A 20,062-nucleotide genomic window follows, 5' to 3' on the forward strand; every position below is an offset into this window, starting at 1 on the left:
ATTTAATTGAAAATGGCATTGTTTTCCTACCACTTTCCTCCGTGTTGTTCATTTCTGAACATAAACAAATGCATGACCATGTTAAAATGGCATCAAATTATCCAATTGCAACTTTGAAAGAAACATGTTAGCCTACATCAAAACATGATGTGAAATCACGAGGAAACATCAACTGGAGCGAACTTAATGTTAGGGGTTAGTGAGTGACCCAAGGAATGCAATTTGCTTCTATTAGCTGCTAAATTCTGAAGCAGATGTGTTTGCCCGTGCATAGGCCTGGCTATTCTAAAGAAAGGTACAAAAGTTTGAGGTTGGTTGGATTTTAAATGAATGCATCAGTGCATGTAGAGTTGCAATTTTAGCATTACTGGTGTACATACTCATAAGAAACAATCCATGATGTGACTGCCTTACTATGCAATATGTGCTTACAACAGAATATGCACATATATTAGAAAGCTAATATATTATCACACACATTGTTTCATTATTCCCTGCTCCCATTCTGTCTTCTCCACCCGGCAGATGTTATGCATCACTTCACAGTTACAGGAAGAAAAGAAATAACCACTGGGACATGTTCAAATTACCTAAGGTGTGTCTAACAAACAAGAAAATGTATCCTGACAAAATGCTTCCAGCTACCCGCCTCATTAACTCTATTCTGAATTCTTCCTCCTCATGTTGTCTTGTTGGCCTGTTTAAGATCTATTTTTAGCTCTTTGTTGAGAACTTTGGAGACACCTACCTTTTTTACTTTCCTAAATGTCCTAAACCCCCCAATCAAATGGTCAGATTGTTTCCAGCCCTTTTCAGCTTCCACAATGGTCGGTTTAACAATGGTTTAGCTGTGGAATTTGCCTCTTGACCTTTGTATGGATCCTGATAGATTGTCTGACTTCATTGACCTTTCAGCTTTCATGTGGGCTTTCTGTCCATATCGAGAGGATGCATCGTGCAGTGACTTGTAATGACCAGTAATGATTTGGGGGAATGTGAGATTACAGGCAAATTCTGGTTCGAGCATCTTCAGATTCCTGCAGTCTGTCCTTGCAGATAAGAGGCTCTTCAGGCAGATTATTACTGAGATGGAAGACTCAAGTAGGGAATGAAGTATTAAAGAACATGAGAAGTTAGACTTTCAAACCCACCAGACATGGTGCTGTGACTCCCTGTCTGAATGACTTAAGCTGCTGCTTTCAAGAAGTTCACTCAAAATGTCATTCATTCTCACCTTCATGACCTTCTAAACCTGTATGGTGATATTTTTGAATTTACAAATTATTATTTACGAATATTTATGCAGCTCTTCACAATTAGCCTACAGTTGACTTTATTAGTAGGCCTAGTCCATAATACTTATGAGCTCATTTCCAAATCTTCTGAAAAATAGAATTAAGTGAGGTGGAAAAAAATGGAATAAGTCATATTTCACTTATAATCTTCCACGCCAGAAAGCTCTTTAATCAAAAGCAGTGACCGGTGTCAGTGAAATTAACTCGTGAAACAGATCAGTGATTACATTGTCCTTTGAGCCGTTTTTTTTTTTTTTTTTTTTACGTCATACTTAATTGGTTCATGATTCAGGGCGTCACTAGGCCCTTTTTCGCCTAAATTTATGCAAAGCCCCCCTAAAAATTTGTGATAAATATGCTACACAAATTCGTGTATTTAACCCCCAAATCTCCACCTCAAATGTAGGACTGATTATAGGCTAAAGCCCTGTCCACAGCCCTGGATAGGCATCAGATTCAGAAAGCGCTTTATCCCAAGTGTGCTTTTTTTACAAAACTGAAAAGCCTAATTATCAGTCAAAGCTCAACTTTAGGAGGGGAAGAGATAGGGCAAGAGAACAACAAAAAGAAGAGTGTGATGCTGATGAGGAGAGAAAAATAATCAGCTGCCCACTGACATGGTTTTATCAAAAAAAAAAAAAAAATGCCTTCAAAACATCTTAAAATGGACATAATAGTTCAGAGAATTCAAAATTTTCAAAAACTACCACAACTCAAATTCAGGACAGTGATTATAAAACCCTGCAACTGCATGGTAATGAAAATGAGCATTAGACCCTAAATTAAACTTTTACCTTGTTTTTTTTTACCCTCATTGGGGGCTAAGCCCCCCTAAAAGGAAAATCCTAGAATCGCCCCTTCATTCTTCTCACTGGCTCAAATTTACAATAACTGCAGTTTTCTTTCCTGTGTTGTTAATGTATTTCCTGTTAAAAAAGGAAGTTTTGGGAGATATTTTTTGTAACGTAGCTGATAGTTTTTAGTTGCGTCATAATTTGTTGATCTGATGGAATTAAAATCGAGGTATTTCTACACCATTGAGGACATATTTATGAATAAAAATAAGTCCCTTTAAGAACTAGGTGTTTCTCTTTTCACAGAGCTCTTGACCGGTGCGGCTGATGACTCAACTGAAGCAGACAATTTATTGTCTAATTACCTCTCAAGAGTGTAATCACAGTCACCTCCTGCAGCTTCAAAAGACCTTCTGGAATGCAGCACGATTGCTTGGTATTAAAAGAGTGTCTTCTAAGAGACTTGCAGGTAAAAGAGAAACAGCTGGTGACGATGTGTTCCTGGTTCTTTTGTTGGTCCCAGAACAAAAGTCATGTCAAGTCCTAACACTATCCCTTGTCCTATAGCCATTAGCTACTTCTATTATCAGAAGGAAATGATAGGCTGTGTGGGAGGGTGAGCAAAAACAGCTTGACTGTAAAGCTAAACCTTGATAGGAATGCTATTCCAGAACTGTCCTTGGTGACAGTAGCTATAAGAAAACGTTTTACTATGTTTCCTATTTCCTCTTCCTTCTTATCAAACAGTCAGTTGTCAACGGTTTTTCATTCATTAATGTTTTTATTTTTCTTATTGTAAGTGTCTCCCCATAGTAAATTAAAGAGAGATCTCTTTAATACCTCCATTGTTTCTCCAAGACTGCAATGAGATTGCATAGAGTGCAAATGAAGACTGTGGTTTAAAGGAGTATTTCACTTTTAAAAAATTTTTTGCTGATAATTTATTCACCTCCATTTCATCCAAGATGTCCATGTCATTCTTTCTTCGGTCAAAAAGAAATTAAGGTTTTTGATGAAAACATTTCAGGATTTTTCTCCATATAATGGACTTCATTGGGAACCAAACGGTTTAAGGTCAAAAAGACACTTTCAGTGCAAACTGCAAACTGTTCAAAGGGCTTTAAATGATTCCAGACGATGAATAAGGGTCTTATCAAGTGAAACGATGCGTCAATTAAAAAAAAAAATAACAAAGTTTAAGTTTTATAAGCTCAAATGCTCGCCTTGCTCTGTTCTGATCTTTTTTCGTGTCATTTGGTTCATTCAACGAACGAAATTAACAAGTTGACTCGGGAAAAGATTCATTCGTTTTGATGAACGAATTCGAACAGGAGAGTCACAAACGCGGATCACAGAACAGAGCAAGGCGACCATTTGAGCTTATAAAACGTAAACTTTTTTTTAAAAATGAGCGATCGTTTCGCTTGATTAGACCCTTATTCATCGTCTGAATCGTTTAAAGCCCTTTGAAGTTTGCACTGAAACTGTCTTTTGGACCTTGAACCGTTTTGGTCCCCATTGAAGTCCATTATATGGAGAAAAATCCTGGAATGTATTCATCAAAAACCTTAATTTCTTTTCGACTGAAGAAAAAAAGACATGGACATCTTGGATGACATGGGGGTGAGTAAATTATCAGCAAAAGTGAACTACCCCTTTAAGGCTGCTGCTTCTAAGATTTTACTTCTGCAAAATAAGACCACATTGATCTTTCATTGTCTCGAACTGTTCTTGGAAATTCCAAGATTCTCAAAAGTCTGAAATCAGACGAGAAGTCAGAGATAAGTATGAAGTTGAAGTATGAATTTTTCTAAGCTAACCACTTAATACATAACATAAAATCAGAAAACACATTTTCATCTGGGTGTCTGATCAGCCATTAAATTCATATCACTGAACCTGCCACACGCTGCATTGGAGACATTACTGCGCCTGCTGGATCTCTGTCAAGCACACCACTCCCTTTCCTCTCTCCTCCCTTTTCCTCTTCGCTTCCCTCCACATTCTTTTGAAGACTTTCTCTTCCTCTCTCCAACACACACACTCCACGAAGTCACTTCTGAGAGCCTCGCTGTCAAACAAACACTGGTGTTCTGCTGTGCTCTCTCTCCGTATCTTTCTCTCTCTCCTCCTCCTCCTCTCACACGCTCTCTCGTGCGTGCCTCAGTCGCTCTCCGCTGCTCAGTTCATCATGTTGGCTGGAGAATGCTGCGTGCGGCAGCGCTCTCTCTCCTGCCCTGGCGCGGGACACATCTGTCCCACCCGCCACCGCTGAGCACTCTTGCAGAAGAGGACGAGCCAGAACGGCAGCAGCAGGAGGAAGAGGACGAAGACGAAGTCTCGGGGGTGAGCGCCGGGGTCCAGCCGGACCACATGTTCCAACAGACAGTTTACCTGCTGGACGGTCCGGAGGACATGGTGTCATCCGGGGGGCTGAAGTCTCCGGACTGGGTGTACGAGTCCTACTACCGGATGAGCCAGCAGCATCCGCTCATCGTGTTCCTGTTGCTCATCGTCATGGGAGCGTGTCTGGCTCTGCTCGCCGTGTTTTTTGCCTCTGGACTGGTAAGACTCTGTTCTTTATCCACCTACTACCTACTATTCTTTTTGGACTTTTCTGTCTTGAATTGGACCACATGGTTCTCTACTGGATTCACTTATAGTGGACATCATGTTGTGATGAATCCAAAACCTGAATTTTTGTGCTGCCAAAATCCTTTATGTAGTTCCGTTCATGGTTTACAGGATGAGGGTATGCCGTGCAACCCATCCACGTTGGCGTCTGATTTTGCTTGCTTACAGATGAATTTGTGCCAAAATAGCATACACTCTTGAAAGAAATGGGTCTATTTAGAACCAGAATTTGGTTCCATCCCTCGCTTCATATATGGAACTCCAAAATGGTTCTATATAGAACCATTTGTTTTGGTAAAAGGTTCTATTGGCTAAGTACGGAACCCCAGGGTTCCATATAGAACCCAGAGGAACCCTTTTTTAAGAGTGTATTGAACCTTTTAGGGGTTCCAAATACGTAGCGCTGATAGAACCTTTTAGGGTTCTATATAGAACCTTTTCTTCTAAGAGTGTAGAGTTTGTTTAGACACTTATTTTTGACAACAACAACAACAAAAAACATGAGAAACACTTTGTCTTCCCTCTTAAAAGTTGATAAGCCAGGTTATTTTGCTTCTTTAACTATACACAATTATGTGGTTGTTTGCATTTACCATGAAACATAAAATGAGACATTGACAGAAGGAGTTCTGCACTGTAAAAAATATTTTCAAGATTTGTTATCACAACATATTTTCTTTGGTCAAATAAACTTTATAATAATTTATTTAGTTGAGATAACTTATTATTTTGAGTTTCTGATGATTAAATCAATCTCCTTCATTGTATTAACTCACTTTTTCCAGTTCAATGAACTTAAAATTTTAAGGCAACCAGGTTACTTACTTTTTTAAGTTAAACCATCAATATTTTTTTACAGTGTGGTCACTCTTTTCCCTTTAATTACAATAAATGTGTACTGAGGCATTCAAGCTTCAAAAAAGACAAAAGTACCATAAAAGTGTCCCTTGACTTTTGTAGCAATACCATAGATTTCTGTGACTAACAAAATACAAGTCAGTATTTGAGAAAAGTCAAGATGCCCAATTTCTGAGTAAATTGTTCGTTTGAGTTATTTTTAGTGTATCATTTGGTCCAGTTCACAAAACAAAACTGTCTGAATGATTCATTCATCAGTCAGAAAAACACGCTTCACAAATTCAGTTTTCGAACTGTTAACAAATCAATGGGGAAGATTTGCATAAAGCTGTCACATGGCTTTAGTTTTCTTGGAATATCAGTCCTTAAAACCACTTATGTCAGTTTTGAAGCTTGAAAGCTTCAGCTCTCATCCATTGTAATTGCGTGGAGAGACCAGCACATTTTTCTGAATTTATTCTTAGGTAGGCCTATTCTTCAAGTTGCAATGACATGAGAGTGAGTAGACAATGACTAAAAGGTCATTTTTAGGTAAACTGTCCCTTTAAGATGTTTGTGTTTTTTTGGAATGCTATTCATCTTTCTCCCTCGTCCCACAATTGTGGTTGTGGTAACGCTGCATAAATGGGGTTTTGGTCTATGAGAGAGTGTTTTACTTTCGTGTGGGGAGTGCAGCACTCTCTCTGTGTCTGTGTGTGTCTCCTTTTCTCTCTGTGGCAGATTGTGTCAATCTCTTTGGTAAAGAGAGCTGTTTCTGTGAGCTGCACTTCTGCAACCCTCATTTTCACCTGCTGTTTCACTCGTTCTCTCTCTCTCTGACTCTTTCTCTCTCACCAGATGCTCAGTTGTCGGTGTTTACGTGTAATGAGTTTGTTGATAATTGCAGTCGGTGCATTTGAACTGCGCTGTCAACCCTATAACGTTGCAACAAAGTAAGAAAGTAATTTCTGTGCATAATTAAATATAACGAACTTGGCCATTTTATTAAACTAGTTAGAAGAAGACGGAACTCTGTTTTGGAATTAAAACTTTATTGATTCTTAACGATTTGCACATCACTCCTCAGAGATGGGAAAACTATATTTGGCAAAAAATCGACTTGTCCTTGGTTACGTGAACAACTAGTCAACTAATCGGCTTTAGAAAGCCCTGTGTAATTAGGGGTTTTGGTTCAACTGGTCCTAAAAGATGCATTTGTTAGAGTTACTTTTCCTTAGTTACACTGTAAAAATGAATATGCTTTATCTAATCAATAGAATTGTGGCAACAGATTACATGCAATATTATTAATTAAATTTGACAAATTAGAATTGAGTAATAATTCTATAAGTTAACCATTTAAAATGAGTAAAGTTTACACCAAAAATCATAATGGTGACTTCAATTTATGTTTTTTTGGTTGTTGTTGTATGTTTTACTCATTTTAAATGGTTAACTTTTAAGGAATTAATTTGATTAATTATTACTCAATACTAAATTGTTAAATTTAATTAATAATATTGCTTGTAATCTGTTGCCACTATTTTTTTTTATTTAGATAAAGCATATTCATACTGATCTTTTTGTTGTAGGAAAATAATACTTATAATCAGCAAGGATGCAGTGAACTGATACAAAAATATAAAGCAGCTCATAATTAAGAAACAATAATACGAATTGCTGAAAATCTGCATGTTAGAATGATTTCAAGTGACACTGAAGACTGGTGAAAAGTCATTTCAAAATATATTAAAATAGAAAGTACTCTACATTGTAGTATTTGACAATATTACTGTTTCTCCTGTATTTTTGTCCAAATAACTGCAGCCTTGGAGCGTAAAAGACTAAAAAATCTTACCAACCTCAAATTTTGAAAGTGTTAAAAAAATGGACAGAGCAATTGGATGGTATATCGGGGTTAAAATGCTTTTTAAAAAGTTTTACTTGATACAGTGTCTTAGAAATGTTGGTATATGTACATCAATAGCAGGGGTGCCCAATCCTGCTCCTGCGGTCGACTGTCCTGCACAGTTCATCTTCAACCCTAATCAAACACACCTGCCTTTAATTTTCAAGTGATCCAGGACAATAATTGGTTGCTTCAGGTGTGTTTGAGGATGGGGATGAACTGTGCAGGACAGTCAATCAGCAGTAGTTTTATATTTGGTTGCATTTTATTTTGTGATTTCAGGTTAGAGAAATAAAGCCCAAACCGAAGAGAGTGAACCATACTGTTTTATGATTGGGGATTGTTAACACAGTCCAATCTGAGATTTTTTTTTTTGGAGGGCTGGGATCAAAAGCATAGACTAAAACCCACCAAAAAAATGCTAATTTGAAAAAAAAAAATCTACTTTGACGGCTGTCTTGATCATCCCTAGACCCCATTTTTTTCAGACGGTAACATTTTGCTCAGTGCTCAGGGACGACATCCTTCATTTACGCAGAGCCTGTGGTGATATCACTCTCTTGTGGTTTAACTGCGGGCATGTTGTTTTGAAACGCTGAGGCTCTTATCTTGGAAACAGCAGCCTGTTTTTACACAGACTGGCTAACGGGGCCGGAAAATGTCACGAAACACAAACTTTGCTTTATCGTTGTTCCTGCGTCCGTCGTGCATTTTTGTTTCAGTTTTGGGCAGGAAGTTCTGCCTTCTCCCCTCTGAATGCTTATCTTGTTTTTTCACAGCAAAATCTGTCTAAAGATTGTGTCGCTGCTGCACTGTCTTGAGAGATTAAAGATTGATGGAGTTGTGCGAAAACACGGCTGAAAACAAGAACAAAAGTTCACTCGATTAGAATAGACACATTAATCAGGTGCAAGCCACGAAGAGCTGGTTAATGAAAGTAGTTTTCCTTTTTTTTTTTTTTAAAGGAAAACATTTATATTTTTCTGATGGAATTTGCACACATTTTTTTAATATCTTGAGATGTTGAGACATTTCACTTAAAGGGATAGTTCACTTTGAAATTAATTTTTGATATGTTTTACCTCAAGGGCATCCAAGATGTATAGATGTCTTTGTTTCCACAGTATTTTCAATTTTGATATTTTTAGGTCAAACCGTTCTTGTCTGTCAGTCATATAATGCAGGGCTATGGTCACCACCTCAAAGAGCATGCACAGAGAAGTCAAAATTAAACATGATTTAATGACTCGTAAATGTAAGTACCCGTTGATGGCCTAAGACACGAAACGAGCGGTTTGTGTGAGAAAACGAACAGTATTTATATCGTTTTTACCTCTTGTTAACAGCCATGTCCAACTGATCTGAATCAGATGTCTAACTGACATCTTCTTCCATTGCGATTTCCTGTATATCTAAATATGTTTAGATCTTCACAGTGAAAGGTAAAACTTCCGAAATCTCTGTGTAAACAATGAGTGACATACACGCGCAAACGATCAATTCTGGAACGTTGGACATGTTCAGTTCGGTTCAGTTGGACATTGGACATCTGATTCAGATCAGTTGGACGTGGCTGTTAGTTTAATCTTTAGTTAAAAAACATCTTCTGATTAGCAAATTGGTAACTTGAGCGAATAATAATCATTACCATTAGGCTATGCTGTATGCAACACACTTGATACCATCTTTATGAATAATGGTGAGACAAAATGGACACCTTTTCCCTCACATCCTGATGATAAGACTGTTACTAACAAGATATAATCTCTAATGGCTTTCCATTCTAATCTCTTCAAATTACACTAAGAGCCAAATCTTGGAAAAGACTATTTGAAAAAGAGCCACATTGTCTAGATGCCTCAACAGCAAACACAAACAAGCCCTTGTACACATTCCTGATCAATAGTCCATTTTCCAGTTAGTCGATCCATAAAGAAAATCGTTCTACTCGGTTACACCTCAAAATCATTTATGCGAAGTGTGATTGTGAATCTGGATGTAGGTTTTGAAGGAGATCAGGGCAGGGCAACGTTGATAGAAGACATTATAAAGCTGATGCCAACACTGCAGAAATGATAATGTGGAGAGGGATGAAGCGAGCATGCAGGTTGATCAGTTGGATGAGCTATGGAGATAACAGCAATGGGTACTTTGTTTGTGCTAGCTGCAGAATCCTGGATCAGTTGCAGAGGTTTGACAGTGCATGCCGGAAAGTCTGGATAGGACAAGAGCTTCGACAAGGAATTGTGTAGCATGGACTGATATAGGAAGGCCCTTATCTTACTAATGTTGTAGTATAAGGCAAATCTGCAGGACCGGGCAGTTCTAGCAATGTGGTCTGTGAAGTTTAACTGTTCTTCAATCAAAACTCCAAGATTTTTTGCTGTCCTGAATGGAGTTATGTTACGTTATGTGTATATTTAAAAGTATAATTAAGTATTCTAAGTGTACTTGGCTTGTACAGAGAATGTCTAATTGAAGAGAATTGGCACTGGCTGGTTACTTCTGGGTTCTGGACTGGCTGCAGTAACACGTCTCTGTCCATGCGGGGGCGCTCGCGGTCGAGTGTAGAATGAATGGGAGTCAATGGGGTTTCACCCCCAGAAATCCACTTTTCTCAGGATGTAATTTTTTGTCAAGTAATTTGAAAGTTGCATTCAGAAGGGAGGGCTAAGATAATACACGCATTTTTAAGTTCACTTATCTGTTCTAAAAATCCACACAATTCACACAATAGCAGAATGCTAGCATGTTCCGGCCAACAACAGCCTAACCTGTAAGAAATCAAAAGGACATAACTACTCGTTCATTCGACTTTTGGCCTATAATCTATATTGAACTTGCAGAATCAACAATAAAATCTATGTTAATTTAACGACAAGCAGGGGAAAGAGACAAATTAACCGTTTAGCCCCATAGACTCCCATTCATTCTGCTCTCGCCCGCGATCACCTCCAGTGGAATTCTAATGGAACTGCAACCAAGATGATACACAATGGGGCTAATAGGAAGTGCCAAGGCTCTCCGTTAGACGGGCTCTGGCTTGTAGTTGTTTACTTTAGTTGGTTTGATTTGCCAATTAAATACTTTTTTTATAAACTTGCATGTTTTGGCATTCAATGCAATAGACTTGTTTGAAAATATTGATTTATAAAGAAAACAGAGAATAAATGAAATAAATAATTTTTTTGAATTTACTTCAAATCCACTGAACTCTTTCACTGCCATTGACGGAAACGTACTCAATCCATGTTTTCACTGTTGTATGGTAGAGGGCGCTATTGCACATCTTCTGAAAGAGTACAGAATCTCCCGTTCAAAACACAGCCGAAGAAAATACAGAAACAAGCGATAAAAGCATTGCTAGTCTAACACAATCAAAAATTAAAAACATTACCGAAAGAAGTGGTAAAGACGTATTTGTAGTATATTTAGCATAAAATAAATAAATAATAAATACTTTATCTTTATTTTATTTTAAAGCTGAGGATAAATATGGGAACAGAACTGATGAGCAAGTTGTAATAGATGCTTTTGTGTCAATGCTTTGGAAGAATAATTAAAGTATGGAAAATGCATGACTCCATACTCTTCCAAAAAATACAGGTGCACAGCGGTGGAATTATATACACGCATTGCAAAATGTAGTACAATAATCAATAATTTACTTATTTTATTTTTGCACTGCAGTCATGAGAAAGTGTAGCTCATGTATTGGGAGTTAAAAGACATGTATGGGTACGATGTACCCATTTGCATTCTGCTGACGGTCAGTGGCACGTTTTGGATTTTTGTCCCATCAGCAAGTCTGCAGGGCTGCGAAACCACAGTAAACAAACACAAACCATCCCTAACTCACATTAAACTGAGACACTTGGACAAATGGACAGGAAGTGGCTGTGGAAGGGATAGTGCTGTAACAAAGAACGCCCATGTGTGCATCTCTTTGCCTTTGTTGGCCCTGCAAAATGGAGTTAAATGGACTTAAATGGGCTCAAATGCACAATCAGCTCTGGCCCTTGGTAGCGTGAATAAAAGAGACTGATAGGAGCCAAGTCTAAATCATGCTGTGAGGGATGAAAGAGTGATGAGAGTAGAGGCGAGTGGGGAATGGGCCTAAAACAAGGACTAATCATGTTTTGCAGTGAATCGGTACCTTGATGTAGACATTTAATTATAATTGTTCTAGAAAGAGGAAGGGGAATGTCAGATTTTTTTTGTAATTTTTTTTTTTTTTGGGGCATTTATATTATATTCCATTATTTTTCTCTCTATTAGTATTTTTATTCTTGTACTGCATTTTATCAAAAAGCCCTTCTAGGGACTAATGCTGTAAATTAGCTTTGGCTAAAAACATTGATACATGCATCAGATCACTGTCAAAGTGTATCTATGTTATCTGTATCTGTCCCTATCTAAATAAACTATAAAAAAATAAAAATAAAAATAAAAAAAAGATGGGTGTACATTGTTGGTGGTGTTTGATATGGCAAGCAATTATATTGCATGTTGGAAGGTAAACAAACCCTAAATATTAATCCTTGTAGTGCACCTTGCATTATTTATGCTATATAGAGATCATATGGTTTGATCAAATGGATAAAGATTCTGGACAACAAAAATGAACATACTCTGTTTATTAATGTTTTCACTCAATATTTGTGCAGTTTTTGGAGGATTTGCAGATTTCTAACTTTCATTGATGGGGATAACATGGATAATATTATGGTTTAATGTAAAATCATTGTGTGTGCATTGTTGCAAGTGTGGCACTTTATTTCTGTCTATGTTATCTTCTGATTTTGATGATAAATTTTGTACATTTAGGCTATGCGGGGTCTCCATGTCACAGTGTCTGGTTGTGTTTCCCTGGGTTGTCACTAGAGGTCCTCGTTATCATGGTGTCTTTCACATTTGACTTCATTTCCCAGCATTCTGTCTGTCACTGTCACTCATCAGTTCATTGCACTCAGCTGTTCCCCATAATCATTGTTCCCAGCTGTTCATTGTTAGTCTTGTTAGGTCTGTGTTTATATTCCCTGTCTGTGTCAGTATATGTATGGAGTTGTTAGATGTAATCACACTTTATGGTTGGTTTCTTGTCTGTTTGTGGTTTGTTTTGGCTGACTATGGATTTGAACTACCCTAAAATAAAATACTGCTGCAATTGGATTATTTTACGCTAACATAAAAACAGATATCATTTCAATATATATATATATATATATATATATATCTTTTTTTATTTATTTTTTGAGATTTAGAAAGTGTTTAGAGCCATAGAAAGTTTCATACCATTTGGACAAAGTGAATATTTTTTAAATTTGGGTAAAACTCATTTGCGGGTTAATAAAACCCCATTTAAAAACACATGTAATTCAGAACAATGGAATCAGACTTATTTCCAGGTTTTGGCCTACAAAATTGTATCATCCCTGCGGTACTCTATTGTCTTGGGCTAGTAACAACCACCCAGAACACCTTTGTGATGCCAATTTTTTCACATTAAATTTCACATCGCAGTTTTTTCTTCCCTTCCAAGTTATAATTAATGTTATGTTATTTCAGTGCATTAAAAAATTACAGCAGGTGTGGGTACTTGTCTGTCTGTCTGTCTGTGGTTAATGGAAACAGAAAGGGTGTGTTCCCTGAGAGTTCATTGAGATTCGATCTGCGTGCCAGAGTTCCCTTGAATTTGTAGTACTCCCTGGGGTGTCTCATCTAATGGCTGGTGAGTCATACTGTGGTATATTACAGTGTATTTTCCAGCTCAAAGCTCTCTCATCATTCACAAAACACACACACAGTCATCCATATCCATATCAACACCATATTACCGACATCTAGAGTACCAGTATGAGCCACACACACACATCTCAAATAAATAATTACTAAAACTGAATTAATTTTTAAAATTAGAATGCTTTTAATGATGGCAGGAGGATGAATTCGATTCAAACTGAAATAAAACCTCAATAGTCATATGTCATCATGATGAGACATCTCCAAAAAATCTGCATAGATAATGTAGTTATAATGTAGTTATTAAAATTCTCCCCTTTGACTGTACCCTCCTGCTGCGGCTTGGTCTATTTCTGTCCCTGTCTGCAGTTGATAAACAGTATGTATGTGTGTTACTTTGAGCTGCATAGAAAAATACTGAATGGTGACGAGAGTTGCAGGTAGAAAAGACTTTATGAAAGGTCGTGGTGACATGCAAATATTTCATACAGGCTTTGTTTGTCTCTTTTAAGTCAGCTTGAAATTAAATTGGCCGCATATACTTTTATAAAAATGAACATTCTCTCATCATTTATTCACCCCCATGCCACTTTGTTATTGTTTACTAAAACTAAAGCTATTCATTGCAAAATCTTTATTAGGTCCTTGAAATTAGGCTGCAATTAAATATAAATACTACATGAAACACTTAAACGAAAGCATAATTGGCAGACGACAGTCAATAGCATCACACACAGAGCGCCTGTGAGTATAAAAGGGCACCTGAGTTACACATTATCAACTTCTTTGTATGAGGAAGACACACAGGCAAGCCCAAGGTATAACAATAAGACGAAGCAACCTTTTCGAAATAGAACTTTGATGCGGGGTCTTGTTATTAACCAATACCCACTACGCAATACTGATGGAAAGCCAGCCTCACTAGACTGTGAATATGCACAACATAGCGGGCATTGCATATATTAATTAAAACCGTGTCAATCCCATGTGTTTATATGGTGGCGCTACTCCCAAAGCCAATGCCAATGCAATACTTATACAATATGCCTGACATAGCCGAGACTATGTGGGTTATTTTCCCTTTAGAGCTCTGTTCTCGGGCTGAGGTTCTGGGGGCATTTACTAAGTAAAAAGAAATCGCTTTATACCACTAACAAGGCTCAAAATAGCCCCACACTAACACAGTAACATAATGAGGGTCCCTGCATGCAAAACGAAGCACTGAGAACTTTGTAAGTGTACAGACCGTTTAATAAGAAGATACTTAAAGACAGTTCACTTCGTGTATACAGACAGGAGCCATCTTAGAAAATAATCTCGATAAGTCGATCCCCGAACGCCGTTCAGAAGTTCGCTCAACTTCACACAGTTCAGATCACTCAGCACGTCGTTCGTGGTTCGACTTGTCAAGACTGTTTTCCAAAGATGGCGCCGCCTGTATACACGAAGTGCAAGTATCTTCTTGTTAAACGGTCTGTACACTTACAACGTTCTGTAATCCTTCGTTTTGTGTGTATGGACCCTCATTATGTTACTGTGTTAGTATGGGGCTATTTTGAGCCTTTGTAAAGCCCTATTCACATGGGATTAGTATTATCTGGTGACCTATTGTAATTTGTAATAATTGCGGAGTTTGTCTGAGACCTTAATCCCGTGCGAATCGGCCATGTCTGTAATTTGTAAAGTAAAAATTCCCCCGCAAATTACCTACTATATTTCGTCGAACACCGAGGTCCTGTGATAATATTAGTCCCGAATCGACATCTCTGTGATTTGGCCGGATCGTATATCATTTTTTTCAAGGTTTTTGTTTCATCTTTGCCTTTTTATTCATCTTTCGCGGAGAACAGAGGCTAATTTGGAGTGTTTTGATATTATTTTGGGTGGGGGGTCATATCACTAGTACAACTATACAATTTACAGAAAGAGAAAGCTATACCATCAGAAGAGCAAAAACAAAAAGAACGATTAGGTTAGGATTAGGATACGGTAAGGACAATTCTTCTGTTGATTATACAGCTAGACATAATAAGGACAAGACATTTCAAAGCTATAGCCTAATGATATCATATCCGGGAGCTAAGTCAGTAAATTCGAGTAAAATCACAGGCTTCGCTTATCCCATGCGAATGCGCCACACGAAATTCAGATGTGGGTGGGTAATTTCAAATTCACACGTGGTCCCCAGGTAATACTAATCCCATGCGAATAGGGCTTTAGTGGTATAAACTAGCGATTTCCTTTTACTTAGTAAATGCAAATACTAGCGTTATACGCTAAACAGTTTTTAGAGACAAAACTCTTTACATTCGATTATCATGAAAACAAATCTCAGAGAACGGTCGACTACTGTAGATACCGATGTTTTATTAGACCGTAGGTTCATTTTGCACCGGAGTTCTCCTTTAATAAACCGTAATGTTTGTATTACCTTAGAATGAGACATTTATATACATAATCGTGGACACCCCCTACTATGAAGATCGACATATTGTAATGTCATGTTTCTACCTTACCCGACAGCGAATGAACTGCGCTAAAGTGCGCATTTCGTCACTACCTTGAAAGAGAAGCAGCTATAAACACTGAGTAGAGACTTTTTCCTTGTTAGTGGTGTAAAATATGTAATTGGATTGTTTTATGTTGCTTAGTTCTTCTCCCTCGTTGTGTTATGGCTTTCCTATGTGGGGATCAATGTGCTGGTTACATTCATGAGCTGATAAGTACTCATGTCATTGACCGTAAAACAGTATGTTACTGGAATCACCAACCCGTTGATCGTGGTTAATTCAATCTTGGAAGGTTTTAGAGCCCAATTTATACTTCTGCGTATAAAAAAGCATGGACTCTTACCTTATAGGCACGTATAAATAAAAGCGGATCCTGAAGACAGCAAAGGCTCAGGCACCCTTTTATACTCACTGCTGCTCTGCGTGTCGTGTGACATCATGAATTCCAGTCTGCCAATGATTATTGCTGTTAATTTCAGGAGCCTCAGACTAACTTGTGTTAGTTCCTAATGGAAATAAGACCGTACGTGCATGCCTCAGACACCGTTCCCTATAGCTTCAATGCCAAGATGCAGCGTTTAGGTTCCACTTTGAAAGGGAACTAGAAATGTAGCCTAGCCATATAGTTAAAGCTATATAAAAAAGCTAAATAGTTATTATTTTATTTAAAATAGACCATAAAATGACACTGTAAAACCTGATGAGTTAGTTCAACTCAAACCGTTTGAGGAAACCGATTGCCTTAAATGATTTAAGTTTATTAACTCAAACAATTTAAGCATAACAAAATATTTGACTTGTTTCCAAGTAACTCAATAACTTATTGTTAAGATAACTTGGGTAAATAAAGTTAATAGTACTAATTAGTTACTATAACTTAAATCTATGAAGTACACTGTAAACCCGAATAAGTTGGCAGAACTCAAATCACTTTTAATAATATAAACTTAGTTAGCTTTAAAAGCTAATCTGCTGACATAGTAAATGCTAACATATTAGAAATAGTATGTTATAAGCACTTACAAGCACAGAAGCACTTGCTCTATGAGCGTAATAATAGAAAGGGATAATTTGCTCTCAAATCAAGCTGAATGCACCACTAAATTAATCTAAATAATAATAAAATCTAAATTAGCATAACATTAATCACTACTAAATCTCACACTTAACATTAATCTTACACAAAAAAGCCATTATATTGCACTTAATCTTAGCATTTACACTCTCTTTCGAGTGCCATCAGCAAAGCATGCTGGGAAATAGATACCAGCCATTTCTGTTAAACTTAAGTTCGTTTAAATTAAAATAAATAATTTCATAAAACTCAAAACAATGAAACAGTTCACTTTACTTAAAATATATCAGTTCTGTGAACTTGAAAGAAAAAGAAAGTGCTAAATACTCATAAAAATGAATTTGACTGAACTAATTAGTTGAATTTAAGTTTGTCCTACTCAAACCAATTAATTATTTTGACCGTTAGGGTTTACAGATATAATTTTTCATTTAAATTAATCAGTGTATCTGGTTCACAAAATTAGTCAGAATGGTTAATTCAAGTTGGACTTATCTGATTCTCAAGTTAAACTCAATCTGGTTTCAGCTCACGGGATGAAGCTTGACTATCAGAGCATAATTATGTAAATGGGTTGCAAGTGTTATTTCATGTTGTATTTAATGTGCATTCATAATTTGATTACATTTTATGAGCACAAACCTATTTTCTGTAACACGGAACCCTTAGCAGCTTGAGTGCAAACGTTTTTTCGAATGTAAATTGTCAATATGAATTAATAATTCAACAATAAAAACAGTACTATCACACTCTGACAGAACCATTAGGTTAATGGAAAAGTTTGGGCAAGCATAATAGACTGAACTCTGGTCGACTCAAGTGCCTCTGTTTCTGTTTCACAGTTCTTTGAATTGAATCTTGCTGTAAATGTGCGAGTGGACGTTGTCTTGACTTTTTTTAATCTGTTCTTTTTCAGCATATCTCAATAAAATGTTTTCTTCTTTACCAGCTAGTGAATGCATGAGTGAATGAACCATGAACTGTCATTGTGTTTCCACAGGACATGGAGGACCACATGGCCTTCATCATGACTGTGCCCACAACTCTGGCCATTTTTCTCGCCATCTTCATCCTCGTCTGCATCGAGTCAGTCTTCAAAAAGCTTCTCCGCCTTTTTTCCCTGCTCATCTGGGGCTGTCTGGTTGCCATGGGTTACCTCTTTATGTTCTATGGTGGGATCATCTGTCCATGGGACCAGGTGAGACTTGAGTGACAACACTTTCACAGCAATCCATTTCAGTCTTCAGTCATTCTTGTCTTTGTTCTTCAGTGCCTGCCTTTGACCTCTACGGCTATCGCTCCTAATTTAGATTTTATCACCAGAATCCAGTTTTCGCATGCATAAAATACAACTTGCGTCAGTACGATATATATGTAGATGTGCAAGTAAATTGCTTGGATGGAAAGCGCTCTACAATCATGCAAATATTCACTAACATGGTGTCGTTTTCTTTCAGTCATTTGCACAGTAATTCATGAATTTTAGTGAGTGAGCTGTTCTGCGCACTGAATCATTCATTAGTTCATTGAACACCACTTAACACATGAGTCTGGCTAATGACCGTGACACAATCTTAACATAAATGCATGTCTTAGAGTAATTATGACAACCGGCACTATTTTTGTCTGCCTCTGCATCCATAAAATGAATCAGGTATTAAATATTGCTTGCCTTGTTCGTAAGCTTTGCTTTTTTTACTTGCTCTGCCCTGTTAGAGAGAAAGAGGTGCAATCAGCTCAACAAGATGGTAAAACATCTACAGTTTGGTTTTCTTTCATAAACAGCTCTTGAGTTATGGTGTTACTGAGGAGAGATCGGCTGTTCGGTGCTGTAAATGTACCTCACCATGAGTCACCCGTGCTGTTTGCTTGATGGGACTTAATAACTTGGATAGGCTCAGTGATCTGGAAATGATGTGATATGCATGTACCAGTAGTACTACACAAAGTGGATATTATGGATCAAAGGCAACATTTCACCAGGAGCTACTTCAGTAAGAAATGGGTGGCACCTACATGACATCCATTTTATGCTGTCGCCATAAATTAGGCCCACTACCCTGGAGAGATATCATCAGAAGTAAGGTTATGGATACCAAGAGTCTGTTAATGAGTGACCTAAAGCTGTAGTTGTGTTCTCTTAATAGCTGCTTTGCTTTGCACTTAGCTTTTGTTTAGTTTTAACCCAATTGGTTCCCTCAAGTCGTAAAAGCCATGTGACCAGGAGCATTGCTAGACATGTACTAGAAGATCTGGACTACAAATCTTTTTTCTAGACAGCCCTTTATGGTTTACTGTCACAAGGGTAAAGGTAAATTGTCTTTGACTTTGTTGTCCATGGGTCTTTTAAAGACAAGCCACAATTTTGGTAAAGCGACCACCATCAGGGCCTGTGGCTCTGCCTCTGATCACCTCGCTCCGTCTCGTCACTTCGACCTGTCTTAGCTCCTCCCTCCTTCGGCTCCAACAGAAACTCTTAGAAGAAATGGTTCTATTTAGAACCAGAAATGGTTCCATTCCCCGCTTCATATATGGAACTCCAAAATGGTTCTATATAGAACCATTTTTTTTTTGGTAAAAGGTTCTATTGGCCAAGTATGGAACCCCAGGGTTCTATATGAAGAGTTCAGATGCAAAAGCCTCTAAATGCCATTTGAAATTTTCTTCTTTAATGATAATTTTTATCAAACTTGTATATTTAAGTTTAGTAATTTCACTAAAATGGCAATGATAATTACCTATCAATTGTTATTTAAGTGAAATTACTGAACTTAAATATACAAGTTTGATAAAAATCATCATTAAAGAAGAAAATTTCAAATGGCATTTAGAGGCTTTTGCATCTGAACTCTTCATATAGAACCCAGAGGAACCCTTTTTTAATAGTATATAGAACCTTTTAGGGGTTCCAAATAGGTAGCGCGATAGAACCTTTTAAGGTTCTATATAGAACCTTTTCTTCTAAGAGTGTACGGCTCCACCAGCTCAACTGGGCCATGCTGTTCAAGGCTGGCTGGTGTTGTGTTGGTACTGGAACTGGTGGATCACTGTAGTCTTGCTAAGCAGTGCCAACTGTTAAAACTGTTGAACCTGAAGTCAAGAATCTAGTGGCATCCACAATCCTATTGTGATGAGCAGATACACAAGTCTTTTTATCAGGGCACTGTCATATAAATAACCCCCTCAGGTTGGTGCAATATGGGCCAACAACGTGTGACTGAAGGTTTAGTTCTAAGAGGCAACAGGCATCTAATGGAGGAAACTGA

General features: G+C 37.5%; 1 protein-coding gene across 2 annotated transcripts in view; it reads left to right on the forward strand.

The window, feature by feature from the left end:
- Positions 1–4,102: 4,102 nt before the first annotated feature.
- Positions 4,103–20,062, forward strand: part of adcy2b (adenylate cyclase 2b (brain)) — a 56,532-nt gene continuing 40,572 nt past the window's right edge. The window contains exons 1-2 of one of the 2 annotated variants that reach the window (XM_039680915.2): positions 4,103–4,654; positions 17,797–17,994. In XM_039680915.2, coding sequence (XP_039536849.1) covers positions 4,295–4,654; positions 17,797–17,994 — 558 coding nt within the window. In that variant the 5' untranslated portion in view covers positions 4,103–4,294. The remainder of the gene's footprint in view (positions 4,655–17,796; positions 17,995–20,062) is intronic. The other variant, XM_039680914.2, reaches the window with a different exon arrangement.

The sequence above is a fragment of the Pimephales promelas genome, chromosome 18, assembly GCF_988280905.1.
Source record: "Pimephales promelas chromosome 18, fPimPro1.hap1.1, whole genome shotgun sequence".
Classification (NCBI taxonomy): Eukaryota; Metazoa; Chordata; class Actinopteri; order Cypriniformes; family Leuciscidae; genus Pimephales; species Pimephales promelas.